The following is a 13,393-nucleotide window of genomic DNA, read 5'->3' as shown; positions in this document are numbered from 1 at the left end:
AAATATTGTTAAATATTCTGAAAGAATTCTGAAAAAATCTACACAAAATCAGTAACAGTACTGAATTTTCAAATTGAAAAATGACAATATTTTCATGGAGCATTTCAACAGTTTATAGATATAAGGCTTTTCTTTGCTTTTGTCAATTATAGATCTAAAAACGACAAAGCAGTTCACTAGCATCTTGCTGAACTAAGACATCTTAACAGTAAAGTATCACCATCACAAGAGCACAGAGAAATATTACAGATACTTCTCACTGTGTAAGCAAGTCCAACTGAGTAGTAATATCCTCAGAAATTAATGGAAAATGTCAACTCATAGAATACAGAAGAAAAAGTCCAGTTGTTCAATGAGACAAAATTTTTGCCCATTCTATATTACTACTACCCTGAATGACAGTTGAAAATCTTGCCAGTTTCTAATTGCTTAATATAATTAGGTTTTAATACAGTTGACAAAAAAAAAAAAAAAAAGCAACTACAACAAATTTAACACATGTAGCAAATAAGAAAATTTGCATCAGATTTGGAGGATCTGGAAGGCTGCCATTAACCATAAAGTCTTGGAACAAGATAAAGTCATCCATATATTTAACAGATGTTAAACAAAACACAATAACAAAAGTGCTGTATCTAAAAATTTCTTATGGTGAATTCTGATCTGGATCTGTGTTCATAACAGAACTGAGTTGACAAACGAAAAATATAGACTCAAATAAATAAAACACATAAGAGAATGGCCACACACAATGTGGGATCTCATAAACTACTGCAAATATTTGTATTGCTCTAAAAGTCATCTTGATTAAAAGTTAACTATGTATTCACTGTTTCCAACCAGTTCAACCAAAGAAAACTCAAAAAACAAAATTCAACTTAAAGCATGATAAAATGACCTGCTGTTTATACAGTTTTCTCACCTGTATAAGTACCAAGCATAGCATTCTTTATGACAGTCATTTATTTCATACTTATTTATAAGACAATTTTCAACAAGACACTACAGTATGGAAACTCTTTCCATAACAGAAAGTTATATCTGGTTTCTATTTTAGTTCTTTGCTGAAATGGTTTTCTTATATTTGGTTTCTTGATATATGTGTCCTTGGTCAAGGTAGATGACAAATGTAATTGCAAAGAAAATCCGTTTACTTGATAGTTCTAGAATTGAAGGAAGCTTGTGCAACCTTTGAATTTGTTTTCTTGTTCAGAGCTGTACAGATGAAGTTTCCAGCTTCCATCACGGCATAAAGATTGACTCCCTGAAAAATAGAAGTAAAAATCATTAATAATAATAAAAGCACACACACTGAAAATGCTTAAATGTCATCTTATTTTGCTCCAGGGTCTAATTTTTGGAAAGGGTCTGACTCATAAGTCATTAATGGAGCTCAGTAAAGTTGTGGTGACTTGCACAACAATCACAGCTTCCTGCTGGTGGGAAGTTCTACCACTATCAGGGTGATCTCTTACTCTAATGGTAGTGAACCAAATACTATAGTAATAAATTTCAAACACAAAAGAATCTGGAATAAAGAATCAGAATAATAACTAGAAGTTGGAAGAAAAATACATTGTCTAAATATGTGCTGCAATTGCTTATCGTCAAGCGCTGAAAAACTTGATGTTTGTAAGTATTCCATCTGCATTTCAGGAAAATGGAGGAAATCTATTGGCAAATAACATCAGTGAGAAACAGGATTCTGCATTCTCTTGAACAAATAAAGCCTTCTTGAAAAAGTTCCCCTCAGTGCAAAATTGCAGTTTACACTGGTAACCCAACTGAGCAAAAACCTGCAGCTGCTAGATCGGTCCTAGCTAAAATGGTCTCTTGAGCAACTCATGTACACTTGAAGTTTTAGAGTTAGATTGTATAAATAATTCAAGCTCTTGCACCAAAGACTGGGAATTAGAAACCAGTAAAGCCAATAGAAGGGATGCAAAACAAGACATTCAACTGCCAATACACTAAGTAGCTACACAAAACTGGGAGTAGTGTGTCAGTCAGCACTAAAGAGTGCAAGACTTATTACACCAAAAAGACATTCTCACAATATTGCACTTTATACCAAAACCTCATTTAGTTGCTTAGAATTTTTAAAAGATACTTCCACGCTCTACATTAAAACTTAGTCTTTTATGCTCTTGGAGTTGGCTACAAATGTTAGTGAGTACAGGAAATACTTCACAAAAATGGAATCAAAATATTTTTAATTTGAAAAAAAAAAAAAAAAAAAAGACTAATTTCCAATAGTAATCAGCACCACCTCAAACTTATTGTTAATTTTCAAAGAGTTATAACAAGGGTAATTTCAGCTCATACTTTTTTTATTTCATTGGTCATTACTCAGCTTTAGTTACTGTACATAACAGTCTCAAAATTCTTAAGAGCATCTGTGCTTTTTATTAGGAAGAAGCAAGGTACATTCCACCAGACATACTTAGTGGTTAGGTTATGTAAGATGCCAAAATAAGAAAACAAAACTATACAAAAATCACATTTTCAGCACTGTAACACCGAATAACATGATACATGTTGATAAGGAACATATTTACATTTCATAATCACTAAATGGAACACAAGCATATCTGCCTTTTAAATTGTCACTCTTACGTGTCATGAACCCAAGTGGATTACAGTGAAGGCACAAATCCCAGCATCTAAAAGCATAGCTCACAGATGGATGTAGGAAAAGAGCAGTGACAGATATTTGTAAGGTTGTTGAGTCAAAACAATGCCTTCAGATAGATGCTCAGACATGTACTCAGGTGTATTTGGTAAGCATTTCGTATATTCAGAATTATTCCATGCTACCATGAAACACGGAAACAAGTTTCTCCAATAGCATCGATGAGCATGAAAAAGTTACTTCCATCAGAAAAGCATCTGCCAAAAAGCACAGTTCTTTAACTCTTGCTGAGTTCAATTAAATGGTTCTCATTCAGCACTCATAAATACCAAGTCTATTATCTGCATGAACTTCGGTTTCATTGTCAGGATATGAGGGTAACAGTATTTAGTCACTTCTGAGAAAGGCTTATTGTTTGCTAACCAAACTTCAGAGGCATTGTAAGCACAAGTACTGTTTACTATAATTACACAGGAACCATACAGAAATTGTCTAAACTTTATAGGGTCCCTATAAAGTTTAGAATCATAGAATATCCCAAGTTGGACGGGATCCATTAGGATCACTGCATCCAACTCCTGGCTCCACAAAAGGACCACCCAAAAATCATACATCTGAGAGCGCTGTTCAAATGCTCCTTGAACTCTGTCAAGTTTGGTGCCATGACCCCATGACTGCTCTGAGGAGGTTTTTCCAGTGCCTGATCACCGCCAAGTGAAGAACCTTTTCCTGATATCCAGTCTGAACCTCCCCTGATGCAGTTCCATGCCTTTCCCTTGGGTTCTATCGCTGGTCAACAGAGAGTAGATTGACATCAGCCCATCTGCTCCCCTTCATGAGCATGAATGATCTATGACATTATTTTCTGTCCATTTACTATGGTACAACCAATCAGTTGTAGATAGACTATGCTGTAAATTTCACATTTATCCTTCTAGAGATTTATTTCATGCATCATTTCTTGGTTAGGCAATGTGAAGAACAGTATATAGAAAATATTAATTATTATTCTGATATATCTAGTCAATCTGAACACAGTAATATGCACTTAAATGTTGCCCATCCTTTGGCTGACACTTTACATGACTTTAGTCAACAAAACTAGTGCTTTAGTGCATCACTGAAAGGAACAAGAGAAGGAGCTCTGCAAATGGTCAGCATTAGTAATTATAATTTCATTTTTATACCATCATACAAAAACGGACATATTAATAGATTTTTTTCAATTATTATTTTACCATGGTACAAAAACCAACAAAGACTGCAAAGAACAAAGCTCATATACTAAAATAAGAATTTTGAAACTCTGTCTACATCCACAGATTTGTCTCTCATCCAGTAAACCACTCTCTTTTTAATGGGCCAGAAAAGAGTCAAGAAGCAAAGCCTCATGCTTTGCTATTTCACAATTTAAACTTAAAAAAAAGAGCACGAAATGTTTGAGGATGAGATATTTATCTTCATGGGATTTGGCATTAGCCTTTAGAATAAGCTAGATTCCACATCATTCATAGACTAGTAAATCTTATCAACCAGACTGGAACAAGGTGCATTTCTTTCAGTTAGTATTTTTATTCAATTGATTTCTTTTGCTGGGAGTCAATCGGAAAAGTCAGTGGGTATTCTCCCCAGACAAAGAATATTCTGAAAGACTTTTTAAGCGTACAGAGCAATGTAAACTAAAATGCATGGTTTCTCCTCATTCAAACTGTTATTTTAAAAGAATGTGCACCGTCTTCATGAAAAAGTCACCCCAAATCAGCTATGAACAATTCAAAACTGAGTCCACTTGTACAGCAGACACTTGAGATTAAAACTTTTCTGAACAGGTATGCAACACCTAACCAGAACACCCTAAGAAGCACATGGAAGTAGATGATCATTACAGTGAATTCTGTAAGGCACGGAATATGATTTTACAATGCTTAGAGGATGTTAATTTCAGAAGGAAGTACCATGATTCTATTATGTCAAGCAATTCTGTTAGAAAGAACGCCATACTGAACTTCAATAGACAAATCCTTTAACTTAGATCTTTGCATGGCAGACGTCAGACTTCAAGCTCTTCTTGAAGTGGTTTAAATGCAAGCCACAGACATTACAGTTTTGTCAGCTCCTTCTTGTCTAAGTTCAAGGTAAAATCATTGCATGGCTTAAATTAGTAAAAATTCGCTATCATAGAACGATAGAATCGCTCAGGTTGGAAAAGACCTTAAAGACCATCGAGTCCAACCATGACTTAACCAAACTATCTTACTTGAGGCAATAGAATGACTCTAAGCATTTGCTACTGTGCTCCTCATATCTCCAAGGTAAGGAAATAGGGGTTATTCAAATCCCTGCCAAATACAGTTCTGATTTAGATTGCTCATGAACATCATTCAAGTTTTGACAAGCCACGTTAAAACACTGCCTTGGCAAAAAACTACCATTTGCTTCCAATATTTTATTGCATAGCATCATTGTTCAGAATGCTTTAAAGTCTTAAATACAAAGTCAAGATAACTTACTGTATTGATCCCCAGACCATTAAGCATATATACCACATCCTCTGTGGCCACATTTCCAGTAGCACCTTTTGCATAGGGACAGCCACCCAAACCTGCAACAGACGAATCCACTACAGCAACTCCCATCTGGAAAATAACAAACACAAAAATGCATCACTATCAACAAATATTATTTGTAATTGTTCGTAAGTAGCAGATTATACACATTATTTACCATAGATAAATACACATCTCCACAAATGGAGGCATTCCTCAGAGGAAGTTTCTTACAACAGCCTTAGTCCTGACATCTTTATATGTAAAACTCTCCAAACACAGGATGTGGAACAGAGAACTTATGTGTGATTTTGGCAGATAACTGATTGCTGTTTTAGAGCCAACCATAGTTCTATGGTATCTTTCTCCTTACATCTCCACATTATTTTTAAGCCAGTATCTAGTCTGTAAAGGCTTTCTAATAACTAAACATAATCAATACATTATTCAAATATGTAATTTTAAGCATATGTACAAATCTTTGCAAGTTGGAACTTTTAATATTAGCATCTGATTTATATCATTTATTATTCAATGATTTTGGTACATAAATACTCTAAAATGTGTTTTGCCCTTCCACGAGGAGTGTCAGTAATAGCATTTTCTTTCCTTTAACTTTCTTCTGGTTTCTCTTATTGGAGGCAATGAAATCACCATGTTAACAACTCTTTCAACATTTTCTTAGTTTTTGGTTTAGATGAAGACTGAGATATTTTCACCAAGTTGAACGCTTCAATGTCAGGAAGAATTACTTTGGGGATACGTTTTAAAAAAGTTTGAGTTCAAAACAACTGGGAAAAGAAAAAAAAAGCAGTAAAGAGCAGCATCCTGGTGACTCTGACTCTTTCTTTACAATCTTCAGAAGCCTAGAAGAATACACAGTCCCAAGCCCATTAAATTTCACACCCTAGCACAGCACTCTGAAATCTGATTGTTAAATGTTAAGTTGCTTGAAATTACTCATTAGTTTGGGTATCACAGAAGCTCTCCGTAGGTACAGGTTCTGATCTTTACTTTGAGTACTTTTTAAGGAAACACATGTAGCATATTAACACAATGTTAAACTTTCAAATTCAAATTAAGACTTAAAAAATAGTCAACTGTCTTTAATTCATAATTCTCTGATTCAGGCAAGAGTTTGGATTAAGGTTATGTTAGGATGGTTTTCCAACCTACTGATCTCTTGCTCTCTCCTGATCGTCACTCAGGATAGTCACAATAAAAAGCACTAAAAACAATTATTGATTTTCCCCAATAGATAACATTGAATTTCCTAAGGGATAAAGCCTTTCCAGAGAAATTGGTCAGACAGGGCAAGGAACTCGAGGCTGTAAGTGCCAGCGCTTTGTTCAATTTCTTCTTTTAGTGAACAGATTTTAGAATAAAGCTGAAATGAGGAAGCATTTTTTTTCTGTTACATGAGGCATGTGATCCTAGCCACTGGGCCTACTTTGCCATAGAAAGCTCTTTCTCTCTCCCCTTGTAGATCAGATACCTTTGGAAGCATTCAAGATCTAGAGATAATCAAGAGGTAGGCAATGGTATCAGACAGAGAGGTCTTCAGCTCTTCAGACACACCAGCACCTCTCTACCCTAAGCACACTAGTGTGTTCCCTCCCACTAGGGCTACCCACCTACAATTTAGTCAGACATGCACCAGAAGTTTAGACAGACTGGATGAGGGTGCACCCAGAATGAGGACAGGAATTCTTGAGCACAGACAAGCTTTTACCCCAACCTTGATGTTGAATCCTGAGAAATTCAGAGGTTAAATTATTTCTGTTGTTTACATGTGCAAGTCATTAAGACCAGCTTAGGAGTCTGACTGCAGTACAAGCTGACTTCTGTTGCTTGCATTCATAGAAGTACTTAACCATCCTCATAGGCTAAACTGGGAGCTTGAGTTTCTCCTTCACAGCCACAGATACAACTGCCTGGCAAGGCTGACTAAAGATGAGTTCTGGATGTTGCAATTGCGAAGTCCCCTTTCCGAATATACCCATCAGCTTCATGTGGGAGGTTCTGAAATAAACTTCCCTAGGGTTTTGTTGTACTTGCCTCTAAGTTCTAACAGTGCTTTCTATAGTTCTGTCATTGGCCTTTAAATTTGGCTCTTTGAAATTCTGGCAGTTCTGGAGAGTAAAAATAAAAGAGGAATCCAATGAAGTGCTGTGCTATGTCCCATTCTAAAAGGGGAAACACTATCTCGAGCTAGGTAGTTGCTAAAAACCTGTAATAAAGACCTCAAATGAGACAAGGAACATAACCATGACAGGCAAGGCAGTAAATACTGTTTCATATTGCTCACGCAATGAGACTTTCTGAGAAGGGATATTGTACTTAAAAGTATACTAATCTGTGAATTATGGAGTGAATCACCGAACTACACATTTCACATTTCAGTCACTTGTCACACACTTTGTTTGTGTAACCCACCGGTCAAAAAAACGTGTTATACAACACATCTGTGTCCAATACACAGAGGGTATGCTTTTGTGATAGCTTTCAACTGGCAATTCTGTTTCTTTCACACTAGTTGCTACGATTCATACATTCACTCTGGATGTCATTGCTTCGAGCTCCAAAGCGGCAACTGATGGGCTTGCAAGCATCCCCGCAGAATCACAGAATAACGAGGTTGGAAAGGATCTACAAAATCATCTAGTCCAACTGTAAACCACAGCTAAGGTCTGTTACCAGAAAGCTTTCAGGCATACTGAAGGTTTAGGGAAAAAAAAAGAGAGATTACAATGTAGATGTGCTGTTTCAATGCAAACGTGCATCCTCCAACCATGCTTGCTCTCTCAGTCCGATTTTGAGATTCCCATCAGAAATAAATATTTCCATCAGAAATGTCTGTTGAGCAGTGAAAAGCTAGAAGAACATGTCCTTTACGGAGTTTCCCCAGCTGCCAGGTTAAGTCTTAACTGCCAGAGAATTCTTCTTGATGCACTTTTTTTGGTTAGACTTTCACAGGGTGATAAAGTTTTAGGTAAATTATGTGCTGAGAGACATCATAGCTGTTAAAAAAAGATCAACAAACTGAGGACTAGCTTTAGTATCATATGAAAAGTCATCTTTTAATTCCAGTGAATTATCTCATGAAACACTTGCCATTGAGCAAACATGGGAGAAATATCAACTGAATTGGTTTTGGTGACAAATTAGCATTTGAATGCACATATGCTTGTACAGATAGCTACAATGCCACTGTAATGTTACATTTGCAGTGCAAGGTCCATATCACTGGAGTATATGTTTACTATTCTTTGTTGGAAGGGTTTGTGAACATATGGAGGGGTACAGGATATCAGAGCAACATAAACGAAATACACATCTTTGTCTAAGCAGATCCTAGGATTCTCAGGCAGCCTCACTGGGTCAGTTCAAACTACTTAAACCGTAAAATGGAGTGAGCTCCATTTTGCCTATGTAGGCATGAGCTTTCTAACTGGCTAAGCAGTGGTAGCAACAATCTCCAGATGACAGATGATTACTGGGAGACAGTCTCACTTAAAGGACCAACTATTTTGCCTAAACAGAGAAAGAAGGAAGCATAGTCACAGTTTTAAATAGTTCACAGCCCCAAAACAGCAGCTTTCATGCTAGTTTGGGACACTGAGAAGCAGGATATAAACTTGTCTCTGTCTGTATCTGCATTAGGATGGATGTGCTATTTAAACATTCGGCAAGTTGTAGAGAAGGTCTTAACAATGTATATAATACAGCAGTTCTGACTAAATTCAAATCTGACGACTTCAAGTCATTTCTCTTAATATGCAGTGAGTGGGTCTCTGCCTTTAGAATTCTGTTCTTTAAAGTCCTCTTTACAACAGTTCAGAGTGCCTACTGCACCATACTGCTATTTAAGCATCAGGCTCAGCAGCATCCATCTGCTTTTGCATGTGGTACTTCTTTCAGTGATAGGCATCTACAATGTGTTTTCTGATCCATGTGCAGAATCGCTGCAGTTCATCTCCAGTATGGCCCCATTCAAAAAGTACTTAACACATACTCCAAGATCCATTCTAACAGTGCTAAAAACAGATGTTGGAAAACATCCTTCAGCAGCACTACTAACTAATTTGGAGGTTAATATTACAGCACAGCCTGTCCAAGCTCAGAGTCTGAAATAGCACCTAATAAATAACTTCTCTGCAAGTTTGAGCAGCTATGAAGCTATTTTGCTTTTGCAGCCCTTAAAAGCAGAAGGGGCTCTAAAAGGAAAGCAAAAAAACTGATATGAAGTGTAAAATAAGGCCTCATCCTTCATCACATGTACAATATTTGACAGGGTTTTAAAGGAGATAATGAGTTTCAAGCCTTTCAGCAATCTAAGCTTGCAAAACATTCACTGTCAATACGAGATCTTTAAAAAGCCCACAGTCTCATTGTCACTTCCTGACAGGTACTGAGCTGTGCTGAGATTCATGAGACATTGCCCTGCAGCTATTTCGTAGAATGCATCCAAGAGAAGCACTCACTGAGCTGTTTACATAAGGATATACGTGGGTGAACGATGGCTTGTCTTCCAGGATCGCTCAAATGTTCCAATCTTTCTAAAGACCTGTACAGTTTTGATTATCACTAAATTCCTGATAGCAGTTCCTGAAGACCTTCTAAAGTTCAGCTTTGGCTAGTATCAGTTTACTTTCCATAGAAAGCAGAAAGCTCTTTCCTTCTGTCCCATGTTAACTTCCTAATTCCCCATAGAGAGAGCAGGGAATTCAATTCATCACCTTTGTCAAATAGCCAATTTTAACAGGAAACCAATATTGCCAGTGGACAATAAATGCTTCGTGTTTCTCAGTTTGCTTTACTGACTCCCCATAAATTCTTGTTGTGACAGTCAGCCTTCTTCATTACCCATCTTTAAACCTGACTTCACTTGACAGAAATGTGTTTCTCCCTTTCTTAAAAATGGCAAGATCAGCATCAGTAACTTGAGGGGTGCATAAACTGTAATTCAGAAGCAATAACCCAGGTCCATCATAAAAAAATAATTAAACTATGAGATTTTGAAACCATAACATATACCCATTTTTTCTGGCTTCTAACTTTTTTTTTTTTTTTTTTAAAATCAATTGCATTTATCAAGTACTTAAAAGATATAGCTATTCTGAGAACTCCTTGTAAGAATGTCCACAGAAACTTTTCTATGAGTTATATTCTCAAAATGACTAAAATCAAGATTTGTCATCCCCTTTTACTTCAGTAAGACAACATAAGTAAATATTTTTTTAGTATATGAAAAATTAGAAGCATGTATTTCTACACATAAAGTAACATGATGCGATGCCACCTCTCCCTGTGGAAAGCTAACTGCATTTCCCTTCTGCTTCTCTCTTACTCCTCTCTTGCTAAAAATTAAGGCATCACAAAAGAAAATGCTTTGGAGAATAAACTGCACCACTACTGCCCACAGGGTGTCACTGTTACATTAAAATCTACTATTTCACATTTCATTCTTTAGAAAATTAGTATGCTCAGCCAAAAAAAAATATATCCTTTTCTCCTGAAACATACTGAGATGTAAGCAATTTGTGGGCAGACGTGCTACATAAAATAGGTTAAAACAGCATTCCTTTAACGTATTGCACACATCTTTTCATATTGCTACTGACACATTTATTATAAGCAAAGCTGGCAATGACATCTAGAGTTAAAGTTCCCTAACACTTTCCATCATAAGGCCCTACTTTCAGTTGTTTATTACTTTGTCAGCCTTTAACTGCTGGATCTTATATTTTCCATGCCTTGTCTCTGCCTCAGGCTGTATTGTTTTGGAAAGTTTTAGTGAAAAATGGAGTTGGCTGCTTCCGAGAACAAGTTTTGGGGAAGAAAAATGCTTTGTTATGCTAATATTCAATAATTCTAACACCAGCTTCTTGGAGACATTCTTGTAGCTTTATGCTCTCAAATGTGGAACAGGAGTAACACTGACTTTAAGTGCTCACACAGCCTGGGCTGAGGAAAGCTTCACCTCCCTGTCAGGAGCCTGAGCAGCCTGGTATCTAAAATGCCCGACAGTCAAGGCATCAACAACTGACTATGTTCACTCTCAACAAAGAATGAACTAGGGAGCAATTTCTCTCTGAAACTACAAAAAGTCATGCTTCTGCCCTACACTGCATCACCTCTACGGGAAACATCTCACCAACTGCCTACAGCACGCTGTACTGTGGATCCAGTTCTTCAGTGAAGCCTCCTGGATGTTTTGGAGGGATCAATGCCACTAAATGTAAGAGAGAATGGCTTTTGTCAGGAATTTTGAGATTCTGAAATGTTCAGAAAGTCCTACTCAGAATCTGAAAATTCAAAAACTACTATTATTATTGATCTCACTAGCATTGCTTTTGCAGGCACATTTTGCTCTCTTTATGGTATATGCACTCCTCTTTATTTACAGGACATTTTAGTTTGCTTATTTAGGGCTGTACGTTAGAGATGCTCCCCTGCTAAGGATTACTGACCCTGCAGGGGGAAAAAGAAGACACACTTCCAGACCCATGAAGATGCGATGATCATAAGGGCACTGAATGGCTTTCCATTCTCCCTTTCCAAGCAACCCAGGGCATTGCCAGATTTTCCAGATTGCTTGCTGGAGATTTGAAGCAGAAATTCCTGTTCTCAGCTAAAGCTCTGGTGGTTTCACACTGTCTGTTTGTTACATCTTCTGAATTAATCTGATTTTAAAATTTGGGATAGATTCAAGTTTGTACAGTCAGGAGGCAACAAAACAATAATTTTGGGATCAGAAAGAAAAGAGTAAGAGAAGAAAAGCTATGGGCAACAGTGGAGTGGGTAGGATGAAACATTTTATGGACACATAACACCTACGCCACACGGTTTTTCTCACATACTACATCACATACTACATCAAATTCATACTACATATGAATATGTACATACAAGGCTACAGCTTGATACATCCTCACTAGATAAAGAGGAGGGGAAGGGGGAGCAACGGCTGCTCCCGACTCCTCACATACCCCCACATTGTAAATTAATAAAGGTCTGAGAATCAACAGGGAAGACAAAAAGATTACTTAAATTGATGGAAAAGTTTCTGAGGATTGTTCTGAGAGAGAAAGAATGAGCTGAGATTAAAGAAACCTTGTTTGGAACAGATGACACTGAAGGTCTGATGAAGAAACAAAACCCACTCATTTTGCCAAGGATGTCTCACAGAGGATAAGCTGAGCAGAGATGTGCCCACTGAGATAAAATGGCTGAATTATCATAATGCCTGAATTACAGAGCATCAGCTTAGAGCAGACTGAAGATTGGAGCCACAGAAGAAAATGAATGGCTGAGATATTGGCTGCAGGGAATGCATTTTACTGTAAGTTACAATACTGAAAATGGTAAGTGCTGCTATGGTGGACAGAAGAAAGGCACTGTTCTAGTATTTTAAGTGGATGTGGAAAAAATGGAATATATTAATTCAGTGAAAATAGCAAATCTGACCCGAGTATCATAGTGCCTGAAAAGGGTGATTATTCCTAAATTTAGGGATCATATAATCTAGTTCATCTATCTTAGCTGCCCTTTTTTTAGATATTTGTACTTCAGATAGAAATTATACATTTTTCAATCTCCTCATTCACTCCTGATTAGCATCAGCCAGCTCCTGCCTTTTTTAGTTCCTGGAAGACCAGCTTCTGCTGATCTACTCTGTGGCTTGAGCTGGGTGGCCAAAAACTGTTCCTGGAGGTCTAATTTCCCTCACTTTGTATACACAATGCTTCCAGCAGGATGCACTAAGTGGCAGAGGATGCTAGCTTGTACCTACGTGAGAAAAAAGAGTAGGAGGGCTGCTGAAAACATAGATATAAATACAATAAAACTGATTTGTAGCAACGATGGTGTTTATATAAAAGCTGGAAGAACAGAATAAAGATACTTCTATACAGCAGTATGTAAACAACAGGGTATCTTAAGGAATGGTAACAGCAATTACAATCCCATCTGACTTTAATTCAGCCAGAGCCCTCACACAGCAGCACCTGACTCCCCTAAAGCCAGGAACATCACCCACCCACAGAAACCACTTTGTTTTGACTTTCATTCCCCATATTATCTCTGAAATCCCACCCACCTGCCACCCCGCCAGCAAAAACGGGGACCTCCCCAAAATCCCCGGGGCTGGTATCTCCAGATGTGTTGTGGAGATCCTATCAGCTCTCTAAGAGCTGATCACCCATACGGCATG

The 13,393-nt window shown here is 37.3% G+C and overlaps 1 protein-coding gene across 1 annotated transcript in view; it reads right to left on the bottom strand.

Annotated features, from left to right (window-relative positions):
* Window positions 1–1,150: 1,150 nt before the first annotated feature.
* Window positions 1,151–13,393, bottom strand: part of HMGCLL1 (3-hydroxy-3-methylglutaryl-CoA lyase like 1) — a gene marked incomplete at both ends in the record, with an annotated part of 72,401 nt that continues 60,158 nt past the window's right edge. Inside the window, 2 exons of the mRNA XM_079550373.1 lie at window positions 1,151–1,264; window positions 5,143–5,268. Coding sequence (XP_079406499.1) covers window positions 1,151–1,264; window positions 5,143–5,268 — 240 coding nt within the window. The remainder of the gene's footprint in view (window positions 1,265–5,142; window positions 5,269–13,393) is intronic.

Source organism: Tetrao urogallus, assembly GCF_951394365.1.
Source record: "Tetrao urogallus genome assembly, chromosome: 2".
NCBI classification, from domain to species: Eukaryota; Metazoa; Chordata; class Aves; order Galliformes; family Phasianidae; genus Tetrao; species Tetrao urogallus.
The sequence above is the reverse complement of the archived record's forward strand: the minus strand, read 5'-3'. Positions and strand labels throughout refer to the sequence as shown.